Raw genomic sequence first — 17,061 nt, 5'->3', positions numbered from 1 at the left:
CTTCATTATGGTCACACTGCTATTAAAGAGAGCGAGTGAGGTTGAATAAGATGTTGAAGTATAATGGCTGTGCCTGGTTTGGAATCAAATTATAAGGTATCCATGACCTGCTGAGCCTTGGGGTCAACGATGGATAATAGCTGCAATGTTTTTCCATTGCGTTACTTTCTTTTCTATTACTTGACATCACATTTCACTGTGAGTTAACACTGCATCTTTGAAGGGCAGCAAACCTTTTTAGTTTGTGTAGACATAAAAACTGTTAGTCGATGAAACCCATGCTGGGTTTTGGTTGCAGCTGGAGCGTTTTCCTCTGCTGGGGAAGGTTAGGTTTCTGAACTGGGAATGAAGGTCTTTTGTAATCAGCGCAAAGACCATCTTGTTGGCGACATTTGTGTCGAAGCATTCGGCTCTCCCCTCCTCGGCCTCGCGCCAGTTGTGGTCCCATGAGATAACTGAGTCATTAAGTTCATGTAAGGATAATCAATCCTCACACCATGGTGCAGACGGTATTTAGATTCGGATCGAATCTAACAGCCTTCCCCTCCACAGCTTTGGCGTTGGTGTTATACATGGGGTTCTCGAAGGCAGCTTGGCCGTTGTTGTTTTCATGGACTGAACAACCGGTGTATTGTGTTTTTGGTGTGGTTCTGTGCAAAGCAAAAACAGGAAATAGATTAGTTCAGATTTTAAATATCATAATTGTTAGAACTGGGACGACAGTGCATGCATGACTTCAGAGATTACCATCAGTACGTAACAAAAACTAATTAATTCTGCAAGCCCACCCACTCTGTCTTTTATATATCAACAACACAAAAAAGGGTTACTTGCATCTGTTAACAATGCAAATAACCATACCAATTGTGTTTAAACCATACCTCTGAAAAATCCAATTTCCCACCTCCTAAACTGAGTAGTTCTGCAGTATTGTTGCCAACGCACTTGACTGTCAACGAGCAAGTTACATTGACAAGAAACCTACAGAGACAGGTGTTGTTCTCATGAATTAGGCAGCTTCTTAAAATGTTAACAATTCCTTTTGACTTTTTCGTACGACGATAATGAAAAACAGACGTGACGCAATGATGCAATAACAGGATCGTATTCTTTTCCACCGCTCGCATTCAAAGACGAGGTACTTCAAAGCCCTATGCGTAGGTTTATCTTTTTTTCATTCTTTTCCAGTGTATACCTTTGTTTGTAGAGATAGAAGCCAAAGCCAGTGAAGATCAAAGCGAAGAAAGGCACCAGAATAGCGATAGCCACAGAACTGCTGTTGGTACCAAGTTGGGGGGGTGGCGAGTTCTGACTCTCTGACATGTTCAGACCTGTGACAGAGGAAGAAATACACAAGATGATAAAAAAAAAAAGAAGCTGTTAGCATGAGAAGCAAATCATTATTTTTGCAGGTCAAAAACAAGGGAATTCCTTTAATGTTTGCTCTTTATGCTGTTGGATGGAAGTGATGGTTTGACACATGCAAAGGGTTTCGGCTCTTTTAAGTTTGGGGTGCAATTTTTTTGCTCTTTGCAGAAACAGTGAGACCGATGAAGTCAACAGACTGAACGTTTCATTTGTTCGTAAAGTTCCCACAACTAGTTGGTCAGATTTTTTTCAAAGTAGTTTATGGTTAACTTATGAGCGGAGTTAATATTTAATGCTGCTGCTCAACAAAACAGAAGATTACCCAGTCTTTGTAGCCCAAACTGTCCGTAGTCTTTTCCCTGAATGAATCCCTGGAATACGTAACTAGAGCCATCGGGCTCTGCAGACACCTGAGGAGAACAGAAACACAGGAGAGAAGGACAGATTGAAAAAATGGTCTCCGGAGAAGGGGCAGAAGAAGGAAGGAAAAACTGGTTTATGCTAACATCTCAGTCTAAACACATTTAAGACATGTATTATTTAATCTGTGCAGAATAGTTGTCAATAATATATTATTGGAGTATTTTCAGAACAAAGTTGTTTAGCTTTTTGTTCTGTCAAATGATGTGTAAATGGGGACTTATAGTCCAAATCTACCAAATCTGGTAGTCTCGTTGCTGATTCTGTTTAAAGACAATGATCATTTTGACTTACAAATCCATCCATAGTCCAGGAGTCGTCGATAATCTTGGCTGGAGAGACTGACTCTTTGAGCTGGTTTCCCTGGTTCACGTAGTTCACCTGGTACATCAGGAGCAGCAATCGAGCCTCAGCAGCTTTATAGACTCCTAGGCAATAAAAAAAACCAAGCAAACACTTTTTAATAACATAAAAGAGAAAACAATGGCTTGTTTCCTGAAGATCATTTGATGTTTCCACATGCGTTTTTTTGTTACCCTGGTGTATCAACATGATTCACAAATCATGGTCAAATGGAAATTGAGGAAAGAGATCTCTTAATAGGACAAAAATGGTCAACAATGGTCAACCTGATTTGAAAAATACACAAGCTTGAACTTGGACAGTGAAAAATCAATGTGCTGTAACTGCTTTGAATATTACAAATCATCATGATGTATTTTGTCAGTGAGGCTAATTTAAAACTGTTTATAAAAATGCTTTTTTCTTTAGGCAAAGCCAGATTTCTTTTCCCCCGCACGCGTCCAGACTTTATGCTAAACTCGGCTGAAAACATTTTGACTCAACTTTGTAGTTAGTTGTACTTGCTATCACCGTCTCACCTCACTCCCAGAAAGAAAGTTATGTGCTCTATATATACTAGAATGTCAAGACGACTCCAATCATAGCCACACTTTTGTAGAGGGACGTACATCTTGTGAAGAGAACATGCAGGTTTTATGCAACCAGGCACTTTCTGGCCTTTCTGTGACTGTATAAGTGCAGCTTTAGCCGTTACTGATCTAAAGCTGCTCCCTGAAGCCAGAAGACGAATGTTAAAAGCCTGATAGCAGCATGGTTTTGTGATATGGTGTTTGTGCTCTCTGCTACTCCAGGAACCAATTCGAGCTTCAACAGGATTTGTGTTTTAATAGGGTCTTAACCCCCTGCTGACGCTGTTGTAGAACCCTGGGAGGTATGCGTGTGACAAAGCATGTGTGACACAATGTCTCTTGGTGTGAGTTTGTGGGGGGGGGGCTACAATAACAACATTAAAAAGAAGCATGGCAGCTCTATGAAAGCAGTGAAATTAACACACTAATAATGCCCGGTTAGAAAGCAGTACGAATGATTACAAGTGTTCTCACAGTTGAAGAACCAGGATATCGAAATACTTCTTCACAGTTTCAGCTCAATACTTCGGCATGTCATTGTGGTGTGCGTGTGATGCTTCCATGTGTGCAGTGTTACATGTTGTATAATTAAGCATAATGTGACATGCCTGAGAGGAGCAGCTCCATGTTGCCATTGCTCAGGGTGACGTTGACTCTCCCTGTTGTGGAGTTGAAGCTGGTGATGCTCAGTGTCATGGGCTGCTTCCTCCCTCGGTAATTATAGGAACCCTTCCATATGTAGTTCGGAGCAAAGACATCATCTGGAACTACAAGAGAGATGGTAAAAGAGAATAAATTAGCTGCAATTTACTAGCAATCCTTTATCCCAAAATACTTATCAAAACATCTGACTGGTAAGTTGTAATCACAGTTTGAATTGTCAAAAAACATCCTTAAGTGAAGAAGCTGTTATCACAACACCAGGGTGCCATTTCTGAAGAAACCAGAGGGGGGTACCAACTGGAGGGGGGCTTTTGTCCAACGACTGTTACAATTTGTATGGATTTCATTTTTAACAAAAAAGAAAAGGTCGTTTCTTCTGTTAAACACTTAATTTCATGTGGCATCCCATTAGGTAATGGTGTCTTTAGAGCTGAGCCATGTTGATTATAAACAGTATAACTGCTGCAATAATAGGAGGCTATCAAGCCTTTCAAAGTGAATGTTCCTGTTTTCTTTTTCTATTGCCTTTGTATCCCAAATTTCATTAAATAAATATAGTTTTCAATCAACCAGCAAGTATACAACTTGGTGTGGACAAACCTCCTTAATAGAAATAACAAAAAGGGAGGGGTTGAGTACATGGACCAGTGAGGGCGTAAATTGTACACTGTACAACACTAATGAGGACGCAGCCTTAACAAACGGCCATCGAGGTCTTCGGTGTGATGTTGTTTATTGCACACACCCACATGCTGTGATTCATGCCTTTCGGGGACACTGCATGGGCTTCAATTAATTTCCTGCAGACGTTCTGCAAACTCAGTCATAACTATTACTTGCTAAACCGCAAGCTCAACCTGGCTCTCACCAAAATATCTTCATTCACATGTGATTTTTCTCATGGGAACTTTATTTCTGTCCCCACAAGAACATTAAGTTACCATAATGTAAGTGTATGAATAGCATTTAGCTCAAGTACAGGCCAACATCATGTCTGTAGATGTGTAAATAATTAAAGTTTGTGCTTTGACTCTCCATTATGTCATCTTTACATGTACAGTGGGAGACGACATTTAACAGTTGCTGTGCAGGGACATACGCTTGCTGCTGCTTGGACACTTCACACATGATGAGAGCCAGTTTAGAAAACCAAAACTGAACAAAACAAGACAGGGAGAAAAAGGGCACAATACCACAGGAAATAATTTACCTTTCTGTCCCAAAAAAATATAATTACTTAGGACTGCGATTGAAAGCAGGAGTGTACAATGAAATCAAAGAAAGAAGAAGAAGGAGAGCACTGTGGAGCCAAAGTGAGCCAAATGAATGGAAAGGGGCAGAATTTACCGAAGCACAGAAAGAGCCAAACTAAAAACAGGGAAGATAAAGAAAGGTAAAAATAGACATGGAGTGACAGTATACTATTAGCTAGGAATAGAAAGACTGTAATAGAACTGACCGTTTAGTTTAGGGCTGGGGGTTCCCGTTACTGGTTTCACAGGTCTCTTCTTTTCTCCAGCTGCGAGAGAGAGAGAGAGAGAGAGAGAGAGAGAGAGAGAGAGAGAGAGAGATAGAGACAGAGAGAGAGAGACAGAGAGAGAGAGAGGGGGGGAGAGAGAGAGGGGGAGAGAGAGAGATATAATGACCTTTGAAAACTCATAAGTAGAGATTCAGAGACACGGGATGAAAAAAGATTACAATGTTTTGGTTGGGTTTTGTTGCACTCACAGGTCTATCAGCTGCCATCCCCCCAAAAAGCAGTTTAATTCAGGATAGAGCACACTTTATTCAACTAAACAACCAAATTAGAATGCAGTGCAGGTCAGTCTTACTCACACGGTCACATAATGAGCGAGGATTGTGTTGAAAAGGGTCGCACAAAGCAAACCTCTTTAATTGTTATTTGTAGGCACAGCAATGCAAATAGAGTTCACGACCGATAATTGTCGTGCATATTAGATCGCTTTGAAAGTGGCCTTTGAACACTCTGGGGTTTCGACCATTCAGAGCAGCCTCTATCACTTCAAGATGCAGCCTTTGTTGCCAACAAGTAAAGGCAAGCAGGGGAGAGGGTATTTGCCCTAGAATCTCAAATTGGATCAGAGAGTGCTCCAATTCTAAAGACTACTCCAGGGCAGCAGGGTGGCAGAGTTTGTGGAATGATTTCAGGAAAAAAGCTTGCAGTTTCTTTTTTTTTTTTTTATCCCTTTTGGACAAAGAAATCTTCAGAACTTCATCTGTTAGCATTTCTGGGCGAATTGGACGAGACAGCCGGTCAAGCGTTTCTGAGTGCTTGACAGAATTGATGGAAGTGTCTCTGATATAATCAAAAGCCGTGTTGCTTATCCCAAATCGACCTTGTGATGAGATTGTTTTGCATGTAACAGTTTCAGGAATACGCCTTCAATCTTCATTTTTATGACAAGATGTGGAAATGTCAATATCTGTAACCCAGAGTTTGAAACTCTACGATATAATCAAAGTAGATAATGAGATTGTTTGTGCATTGGAAGGGTGTTGTATTGTTGAGCTTACATGTAAAGGGAAAACATGATGGCGAGCAGCCTGCAGTATTGACATTGGTGGACTGTCTGATACTAAATAATATTAGCAAACAAAGGCTGAATGACAACTTGCCAAGCAAAATAAAATCCTGCATTAGTGATACACAAGCAATTAGAGGTGTAGCAGTAAAACCCACAATTTATATTATGATCAGATTTATTCGACAGACAAAATAAAAACAACTCATGGACAATAGATAGCTTCAGTGTTTATCGTCAGCAAGTTAAACCACCGTCTAAACCCTTAGTCACTGTCAGATGCCTTTGAAAAGCTTTGCTCAAACAGCTGCTTTGTAAGCATTTTTCTCAGTAAACGATACTGTGTGATTTTCCATTTTCACAATCTTATAAGGTTATTAAATGTCAGCTTTTGTGATAAGACTTTACAACAGCAACTCAGTTAACCTGTAAATCCTCCTGGTACACCACCAGTCCCTGCAGGAAATAATGAAATAAAGCTGAACCAGACTCAAACCGTTGTGTTCAAAGTATTTATGTCCTGTGAAAAGCAAGTTATACAAGTCCAAAAAGAGGGCGAGCTTTAGCCTCCATGGAGAATCTGCAGATTGTTGTTATTGTGACGGGCCAGTTATGTTGATTAAGACTAGTAACATTTTTACATTTCTGACACATCAACAATGGCAAACATCTAACTTAAATTGATTATGAATAAACCTTAAAATAATTCATAGTTCAGAACTATAGATGATTTGAAGGGGGATGAACCGCCATCTGTTTTACCATTAGTTAAGTTGTCGTAAGAAACATGGATTGTTCACATGCAGTAACTTCCTGACAGTACCTGCACAGATTGGGCTGGCCAATCAAGCGAGAGAACCAAAAACCACAGGACATTTTTTTAAATCTCCTCTTCTTTTTTTTTTTTTATCAGAGCTGCCAGACCATCAGTCCATTGGCTGACCATCTCACCAGGAGATCTCACCCAACTCCAGATGGCCGGTCTGTCTCAGTGTGTGAAGTGGAAAAGTATCCTTGAGCAAGGCGCATTCAAACACTGAGATCTGTTTACTCCAGCTTAGACCGACAAAATCTTCAAACAAATGATCATCCTGCTCAGTATACATAACCCCCCCCCCCAAAAAAAAAAAAAATACAGCAAATCTGGTACCTCGACATATAGGCATCTTTCCGGTCCAAGTCCCATCACTCTTGCAGACTCTGTGTTCAGAACCTCCTGCTAGGAAGTAGCCATGCTGACAGCTGTACACCAAGGTGTAGCCAAAGCCGTGCAAATCCATCCCCACGACGTCCACATGGAGCGGGCTCTCCGGTTGCTTGCAGGCATGGGCTGAAGGGTTAGATTCAAGATTCACTTAAGTGAGATGAAGAATGATGGGGGACCTGCGAACAAACTGCGTGTGTGCGCGTCTTACGTATGCACTCGGGTTGAGTTCCACCCCATGTCAGATCAGGCTGACAGGTTCTGGAGGAAGATCCCTGAATCAGATGACCTGGCTGGCACTGAAATGACACCACACTCCCCACCTGCGCGGAAAGAAGCCAACAAAAGACAGTTTGTGAGTTTTGTTTGCTTCAAGCAATCAAAACAGATTCATAGCAGTGGAATGCTATTCTGGACAATCATTTATTTAACTGAGAACAGGCTTTCGAACTCCTGCAATTGCAATATGACACACAATGAAATGCATTTTTCAAAACCACATTTATGTCAAATTGTGTACAAATGACTGTTATAGAAGATTTATGCAACTGTAAAAGCTTGCAGCAGAGACAGGGTAACCTCATACATCCTAAAAATATGACCAGTAATTATATAACTATCCACAGTCCTTGTTCTTTATACAAATGCACTTCAAACACTACAGCCCGCACTAATATTACATTTGAGCTACTTAAATGATATGGTTATTATCACACCGCAAACATTTCTTATGAAAATCCCTCTTTGTGTTTCCTTGATGAATTGCAGTAGAGATGTATTTTTTATAACAAACAAGTTCATTCCAAGTACAAAACTGAGGACCTGCAGCATAATGTACTGAATAAAGAATAAAAAGTAAAAAATCATCATTGACAGGTTTAATATCCTGATAGTGGAACTAAAACTTTCAACCTGTGACTGGTTGGGACCCTTAGTTGTACATTATCTCCCTTTATTCTTCCTATTCCATTCCAGACTGCGCCAATTCCAAAACAAGGCAAATCTGTCTTAAAAATACTTTTAAGCGGTTCCATATGGAACAGGAACAGGAATATGGATCAAATACATGGCATATCATAATATGTTAATTATACAGTCTATATTAAATTAATGTATCACTCAAAGCCATAAACCGCTATAGATTTTCCAATGCGGTTGTGTTGACACATCTCATCAAATACGGATGAAGTATACAGCTCCTTATGACTATGATGCAATGCGCAATACAAAAATATAATGATACTCTAATTTGAGTAGAATAATTGCAAGATTTGCAAAAGTATACCATATCAAAGTTCAACCTTGTGAAAGTTGACCTTGATTTTAAGGCACTTCTGGACCGGACATTAAATTCATGTCAGTTGTACCTGGTGAGTCACAGTCATCAGAATCTGCCCTCCATTTGTCTCAGTGTCATTTCTCGGCCTTTTAAGCCATAAGTAATAACAATAATACAAAGTATCAGCAGCCCACATTGAAACCATGTCACATCAACGTAGGGAAATTCAACATTGAAAATGCAACATCTATACAATGTCATATCAATGTAGGGAAATTCAACATTGAAAATGCAACATCTAAACAATGTCATATCAATGTAGGGAAATTCAACATTGAAAATGCAACATCTATACAATGTCAAATCAATGTAGGGAAATTCAACATTGAAAATGCAACATCTAAACAATGTCAAATCAATGACAATTCTTCAATTGTTGAAATAGTAACTGTAATTAAATCTTGAAACAACATCGCTTTTTCAACCTCAACCAAAAATAACCAATCTGACCAAAATCCAACGTTGAATCAATGCCTTTTGCTATCTGGGATCAGACAATCATTTAACATTTATTAAGCCTCAGATTTTACAAGGCTACAATAACAATTGTTTTCATAGTGAGTTAATCTACTGAATATTGTGGTAATTACTTTATTATGTGTTCGAGAGTAGAATTACTGAAATACATTATAAAAAAGGTATTTTTTTTTGCATCGAAAACCTTGAAACTGATTAATTTTAGCCTGACTGGCCATCCTGATGCGTAACGCTCGCAGGCTTTACAAGGTACTTTGCGAGTGTATTTCTTGTATCTCCTTAAATCTTGCAGAAGTTGCCAGAATTGGTGCCTGGGTTTATGATATTTCTGCTGCTCGTGTGTTTTCCTGTGATCCCAGGCTGACTCGATTTTTTTGAGAACAGGGGTTTGGTGCGGCCATGCCTTCAAGCCATCTGTTGCAGGACTTCTTGGTTTCCTGTCACTGAATATAGATCGTTTTAGCACTGGCTGTGTGCTCCCAACATTCTCCATGCTGTACTGATGTACAGAAAAAAAGTCTCCGCGAATGTGAAGAGTAATGGATATGACATTTTCCATCTTCCATATTGAAATCTTATTTTATTTCACAAGTTTAAGCTTCTTCTTCCATCTTTCGCTCCTCATGTTTACCCCATGCAAACGCAAATAACAAGAATCAGATATGTTAAAACTTGCATGGCACAGTGTGACTGCAGGTAGATTTCCTTTATTATGTCAAGGTGTGTGATTCTATTGTGTGGAAAAAAATGCCACAAAAACAATACACTGATCAATAATTTGTCCTCAAAAGAACTTCCTCAATAACTAAATGACTCATTTTCACAATAGTGTTGAAAAAACTGACATGTAAAACAAAGGTTAGGAGAATGAATATTTTCAAGCTGAGTTATACGGAGTGACTGTGTACAGCTGCAGGGTTGTCATGACTTGACAGGTACCACGCTCGATAAATCTTAGGGAAGTTGCCAGAGTTCTACTGTGAGATTATGGCATTTTGGCTGTTTGTGTCTCTACATCTGATCCCAAACTGATCATCTCTCTGGTGGGGCCATGCCATCTGTTGCTGGACTCCCATCACTGAATATAGATCTTTATGACACTGGTTGTACACTTCCAGTCATTCCCATGCTCTATAATAAACCTGGGATACAAAAATATACAATATACAAAATGGATGTGGTGTGTGGATATGACTACTGCCATCTTAAATGCCTCTTAACTTTTGGTACCTTCTAAATTTAAATGTCTTTTATTTTTCTTTAAGACTTTAATTTCTTTTCCAGACCCTTTTCTTTTATTTAACCTTACTTTCTTTTTCTTTAATTAACAATCCTCTGAGATAGTACTAATAAAATTGGCTACAAAAACACCTTCTCTCACAGTTATTAACTTCTCGGGGTAGGAAAGTGGACACGGAAAGTTGGGTGATACCTTGAAACCGTAGGTCCGATTTAAGGAGCCGTAGCGAGGTGTTCCTGGGTTATCACAACTGGTTTTGGTTGGTTCTGAAAAGGAGAGCACAAGAGGCTGAGTAATTACACACAAAACTTGGAGAAAGATAAATTAGCAGCAGCGTTATACATCCTGTCTCAAGTCTCCTCTCCTCTGTTGTCATGGTAACAGTGGGTTATCTATGCCACGAGGACAGCAGGGGGCAGTAGTACTTTGTCAGAAAACGAAGCCGGAGCCACTCTTGACAGTGCGTGAGTGCGTGTGTGGGGCAGGGTCATCAGCATGTAGAGCACATCCTGACGCAGAGCTCGATTCAATACAGCTTCCGAAATGACAGATTCACTCTCCACCCCCCCCACCCCACCCCCCTTCCTGTACCTCTATCTCCCCTCTCACTGTTGTCTCCTTCCACTGCTCTTCTTTTCTTTAAAACTGCACTTTTCCACTCGCTTCCTATCCTTCCGTGTCACCACATCGCCGTCTGCCCACCTCCTCCTCATCTGTCTTATTTAAAGAGCAGGCTGCTTTGGCCACAAACTCATTCTGGTTTAGTCATGTTGCACATCACAGGCACGCACACACACACACACACACACAGAGACAAAAATTCTCTGGTTATCCTGGTAAAAAAAAAAAAGAAGTGATAAAGCAGCTCTTTATGTTGATGTGAATGCTTCTTTAAGTGCAGCCTCAGCTTAAAAAAAAAACCAAAACCCCTCCAAAAAACAATTAAGATTGATACTGGAAGCGCACTGCCACGACTCCTTTTTCAGAAGGCATACATTGAAGCCCGTACATCAATGAAGTAACACTTCATGAACCAGCTTCTATTTTAGATTGTCTATTTCACAAGGAACATCTGACTTTACAGCCACTGCAAAAGAACCGGATGTATGCCTTTATCAAGTGCTGCGGAGGAAGACAAAGTCAGGTGTCTGTTCACATCACAAAAGCTCTCCTTTATTACCATTCATTGCCATACTTGATGCTTAAGCACCTGCTCTGAATCAGACATGTGAAGTGGTCCTCTAAACATCATATGTAGTGGTGAAATTGACCCGTGGGACCATGTGTAATGTGTGCTGAATATCCCCTCTCATTTTCTCCCTAATCCCTGGATAGCAGCAGCTTGTTTGAAGTTGGATGTGGATGCCTGCCTCTGGAAGCCGCTCGCTAAATACTGTACGTAGACGTCTGAGAGATTACTTTTAAACGTCTTTTAATATCATCGGTATTACTGAGTGTTTTTAATGGTACTGACGACTTCTCGTTGAAATTCTCAGGTACACTACACATGGGTGCAAATGACAATTTTTAAATTCTCAGTCAGGCTTTATGTTATTGTTGGAAAAGTGAGGAATTTATTTGAGGTATTATGCACTCTCTCTCTTTACTTCTCTGTCTCTCTTTCCCCCCTTCTCTCTCTCTACCTCTCCCTCTCTTACTCTCTGCACCCCCTGCTCTGTAATGCTTTGTCTCTGCTCCCTCTCTTTCTACTCTACTCGCCCCCCCATTTCTCTCTTAGAATCTGCCTCTCTCTCCACCTCTCTCTATCTACCGCTTCCCCCCCCACCTCTCTCTCTCTCTCTCTCTCTCTCTCTCTTCTCTCTCTCTCTCTCTCTCTCTCTCTCTCTCTCTCCTCTCTCTCTCTCTCTCTCTCTCCTCTCTCTCTCTCTCTCTCTCTCTCTCTCTCTCTCTCTCTCTCTCTCCTCTCTCTCTCTCTCTCTCTCTCTCTCTCTCTCTCTCTCTCCCTCCTTGCAGGATCTCTGACAGTGGAATTGGAAGTTGGTGATCTGAAGCCTCCTTTTGAATAGAGAGCCCCAACTTGAATCAGTTTCTGCATCCCGACCCAAAGCAAAATTTCAAAACCCTACTCCCCAAACTGAAACAGCATCTTAACCCCCCCCCCCCTCCCCAGGGACTGAACCCCTACCTGAACCAGGGTTTGAGTCCCTCCCTCATATTCCATTATTACTGGGTTTATCTCAACGTAAAATATCGAATGCATGCATGTTAATTTAAACGAGACATACAATTAGTTGCCATAATTGTCGTAAATCCTTAAGTTTCATGTACTCTGTCATAATTTGGCCCACAGCTAGTCAGGATGATATATTTGTGGCTCTCACGATGATCAAACTTAAAGTCCCTGCACTTGTGGTTTGGTGGTGTGGTGAGCATCGTCTCTCAGAATATTCTGAAAATATTCTTGGCGTCAGTGTGAGCATTGGGGGCCTTTCTGTGTTGAATCAGCACATTTTCTTTGTGCGAACTCCGGTTTCCACCCACAAGCTTTTAAGGGTAATTGGTGACCTTAAATTGCCCAAAGGAGTGAATGTGAGAGTGTGTGCTTGTCTCTCTGTGATGGTATGGTGACATGTCCAGGGTGTATCCTGCCTTCACCTACAGTCAGCTGGGATTGGCTCCATCCCCTCTGATATGGATTAAGCAGGATAAAAAAATCGATGTGTGGTTTTTTTTTCCAAGTTTGTACATCATATAACAATTTATTGATTTCCTAGCTGTAAGCCCATGAGATTAAATAATAAGGAGCTTTTTCCCTCTCTTTTCTAATGATATTTACAGATTGATATCTATTTGTATTCTTTAAGAATCGCAAATGAATCTGCAATTTGTTAGTGGTAGTGAAGTGGCATGCTACCATCATTTGTGATCTGCATGTAAACAGCGCTAACAAATGGCCTTTGTGAAACGGTCCACTGAAATGCTTTTAGTGGGCCAACGTAATACTGGAGTGACACAGCCAATTATCTGAAGCTAAAAATACAAATAGACAGCGTTGTTGTCTTTATTCACATGGTTAGAGTACCGAGTGTGTCCTAAGAGCAAAACAACATCTAAGATATTGATTCCATCCACCAGTGAAAAAGCAGCAGTTCCACGAGGAAGATTTGCCAATCTGGGAATGATAGTTTCACTCACTTTGGAGGAATCCTTAAAGACACGTCCCCACAAGGCTGCCTTTTCATTAACAAGATTGTCTCAGATAAGCTTCCAGTCGCTATTCATTATTACCCCAATAAGTCTATGTAACTTTTAAGTTTCACAGGACAGAAGTTGCCCGGCATAGTGAACCCTGGATTCGGGTTTATCAGACAGACACCACAGCAAACTACCCACCGGACCACAAAGCAGTGATAATAAACTGACAGGGTAGCGTTAACTAACTAATGTGTCTCTATGGTTACAGACCCACACGCATCCTTTAGCTTGGAGAGTAAACACATTCAAAAAAACAAACTAAAACAAAGTTATAGCATCAAGCGGACATATTATTAACCAAAAGACAACATGTATAGCAAAGGAACGATATCAAAAAACAAGCATGTGACACTATCGTTTGATATGTTATTTAAAAGGAAATACTTATTTTACTGGAGAGACCTCTTGAGGAATCTCATTCAGAAGTTTGAAAGCTCTGGCGGACCCACCAACACCGCCCTGTAATTTTACCCCAGACTTTGAAGTGGGTGAGACAGCCAGCCCGGGGATACTCGGCTGTGCTCCAGCTCATGTGGGGATCAATGATTGATGATAGTCAGGAACTGTTTGAAAGCAATCAGTAAAATCTCCACTCTATTTTTTTTTTTTGGGTGCATGTTAAAAGCCTGGGTTCTGTTTTGAAGCAGTCGGACACTTTGTTAGACATAAAAACACAGCAGAAACTTTTTAAACTGCAGAATTTTGCTTGATTTAAAGTTATATAACTGCATTTAGAATCTTAATCCTTCCTTTAACATTAAGCAAAAGTGACAAGCAACAAAGTACATTTTTCAGGCATATCTACTATATTGGAATACTTATTTTCTGATGAATCGTTACCATTATTCAATTTATTTCAAAGCAAATATTTGTGCTCTATCTTAAAACTGGCTTGTTTTAACCTCTGCAGATGAGTCAGTTAAAATGAAAGTATCAAAGCATTTTTCCACACCAAAACTGCTCAAGCTGACATTTTTAAGGGTGGACAATTTAATATTAAAGCAGTTAAAAATCTCCCCCCCAAAAAAGAGTATTAACTTGAATCCATGGTGTTTTATGTGAAGTCAATGTAGGTTTTAATTTGAACCATTATTTTTTAAACAACGAAAGATTCAGTTACTGAATCCAAACTATGACAAAACCTTAGTCTCCACATAACAAACACAGTATTACAGTAACAATAGCTATACTGTATGCATATGTGTGCATACAAGTATGTGAATATGAGCAAAAAGCTGTGTGCAAGTAAAGTTACCAAATCAGTGTGGCAGTCAGGTGATTAAGCCCCTGATAGAAATCAGGTGTGCTGCCTCACCTCTCTGCCCATAAAAGGAGGAGCAGCTCAGACATGGGGTGACAGGTGGGAGCAGTCCAATTTAAACAGGAACGTTTTACTTTTACGCAAATAAACTAAATTGATCAAACAGTATCTGTACTTTCACTTCATTAAATACTTTTGGCTTCAAGTGTTTGATCACAACGTATGATCAAATGTATCCCCAACTCGGGATACATTTAAATGAACATCCTGCGTCTTTGCTATTGCTACTGAAAATAAACATTGTAGAAAAAAAAACAAGGTTATATTCCTGATAATAACAAAGCTTAAAAAAAAAAAAAAAAAAAAAAAGGGCCAGTTTTGCCACTGATAACAAAACAATACTTTTACCTGAAACAAACTCCTGAGTCATGTACTTCATTCAAAAACAGAGTCTAAAAAGCGCTATGGACAACAAGATAACAAAAGACAGAAGGAAATAGATTACCTTCAATATTACCAGAACCTTTAAAGTTTGGACCAACCACAAATATGTGGGGCATGTACCATCAGTTCTGTGGGTTTGGAGTTGTTTTTAACTGAAAATGGGCTTCACAGGGAGGCTTTTCTGCATGGAGTTTGCATTTATTTCCTCTGTGTACATGTGCATTAAGGTGATTTCAAAAGTGCCTATATGTGTTGTTGTTTATTTTCCCCTCCCCTTGTTGGCCCTTTTGACCTGTCCACTGTCAGCCAGGATTAGCTTTAACTCCCTGCTGCCTATCGCAGGAATAAGTGGGATGAAGTGAGCAAATGAAATTACCGATACAGCGAGGCTGTGTCCCACTCCAGGTGCCGTCACTTTCACAAAGTCTGGTCGATGTGCCCACCAGAAGGAGTGGCGGAGCACAGCTGAAGGACACTTCTGACTGATAGATGAAACTCCGTCCCTCTCTGAAACCACCAACTGGAGTACTTGGGTCACCACAAAACTTGGCTGCAAACACACGAACAATGTCTCATTTCATTGGACAAAAAAAACAAGCAAAGCTGACAGGTGCTCACTTCTCAGAGTGATTCAAAGACAAATGTAGATCTTGCTTCAAACTGAAATTGGTGGTTATAATTTATACTGATGTGCATGAGTGTGATGGTGCAGCCACTCACGTAGACACTGTGGGAGCATGCCGCTCCAGGTGCCATTAGAAACACAGGTCAGGACGGCCGGGAACGAGAGCTCATATCCAGGTGAGCAGCTGTAGCTCACACTGCTGCCCCATTCGAAGTCGCTGCCTTGCAGTACCCCGTTACTGATGACAGGGGGAGCCGAGCAGGTCACCGCTGAGAGAAACAGAGATGGTGTTAAAAGAAACATTTAGTTTTAGTAGCTGCAGTCAATGCTGCCTCACTTCACGACACCAACCTCAAAATTCACCGGGCGCAGTAAAACTGCTTGATGAGGTCTGATCATCTCCGAATTTGAAAACGACTTGCTGATTTTAAGGCAATGTTAGGTTTTACTGCAAATACCTGGTGCACATTCTTCAGTGGTGAGGCTTTGGATCACATTCAAATGTCATTCAGATTTAACCTTTAAATTAATAAGGATTACAGCACATTAAACAACTGCTGACCTTATTTTATGTGACCGATTTTATTGGATTTGTTTGCATTTCATGTATTTCAATAAAGCATGAGCTGAATATGTAGTGCCTGTTGTTGTATGTGTTTAACTAGAATATGAAGTTCACTTATTAATACAAGGAGGATAGGTGGGAACTCCTGCATCCCTTCATTCTCAATAAGTATTCTTTATTGCAGGTAGGATGAAACATTTCACCATCTCAGTGATCAAAGCTGCAAATAAAACAACAAATATCCAACTTTACAGTTGACATATCATAAGTACATTTCTGTTTAAAAGGACCTCCTTTTCAAGATTTCATATTAAAATATTTGGTTCTTGACAACATCAGGTACATACGAGTTGAAAGCTTCCACTTCCAAAGTACAATTCAGGTGCGTCGTTCCTCATATACAGCGTCTGTCATATCTGTTACATTTATGATTATTTTATAAATGTCTCTCCAATATATTTACATTGCATTCAGTTCTAAAATTGCTTGTGATCCAATATAAATTGGATTAATTTAAAAGATGATTTATTGTAGAAATTAATCACAATAAACACACAGACAAAAATAGCCCCCTGCAGATAGTATGAAGAAAGATAAATTGAGTAGATACAGTTTCATTAATCTCATTTTATATCCAAACTTTTTCTTTTGGTAACTTCTCTAAACTAAAACTCACAAAAGGAAAGTGCAACAAACAACTCTTTAAAAGGATCTTGTCAAAGCAACTCAGCTCAATGCAATGGAACTGACATGTTAAGGACTTA

General features: G+C 40.0%; 1 protein-coding gene across 1 annotated transcript in view; it reads right to left on the bottom strand.

The window, feature by feature from the left end:
* Positions 1-490: 490 nt before the first annotated feature.
* Positions 491-17,061, bottom strand: part of csmd3b (CUB and Sushi multiple domains 3b) — a gene marked incomplete at both ends in the record, with an annotated part of 464,348 nt that continues 447,777 nt past the window's right edge. Inside the window, 11 exons of the mRNA XM_080515545.1 lie at positions 491-650; positions 1,196-1,331; positions 1,691-1,778; positions 2,083-2,216; positions 3,329-3,487; positions 4,843-4,902; positions 7,077-7,256; positions 7,342-7,453; positions 10,379-10,452; positions 15,484-15,657; positions 15,828-16,001. Of these exons, the coding sequence (XP_080371671.1) occupies positions 491-650; positions 1,196-1,331; positions 1,691-1,778; positions 2,083-2,216; positions 3,329-3,487; positions 4,843-4,902; positions 7,077-7,256; positions 7,342-7,453; positions 10,379-10,452; positions 15,484-15,657; positions 15,828-16,001 (1,451 nt within the window). The remainder of the gene's footprint in view (positions 651-1,195; positions 1,332-1,690; positions 1,779-2,082; positions 2,217-3,328; positions 3,488-4,842; positions 4,903-7,076; positions 7,257-7,341; positions 7,454-10,378; positions 10,453-15,483; positions 15,658-15,827; positions 16,002-17,061) is intronic.

The sequence above is a fragment of the Blennius ocellaris genome (genome assembly GCF_963422515.1).
Source record: "Blennius ocellaris genome assembly, chromosome: 20".
In the NCBI taxonomy this organism is placed as follows: domain Eukaryota; kingdom Metazoa; phylum Chordata; class Actinopteri; order Blenniiformes; family Blenniidae; genus Blennius; species Blennius ocellaris.
The sequence above is the reverse complement of the archived record's forward strand: the minus strand, read 5'-3'. Positions and strand labels throughout refer to the sequence as shown.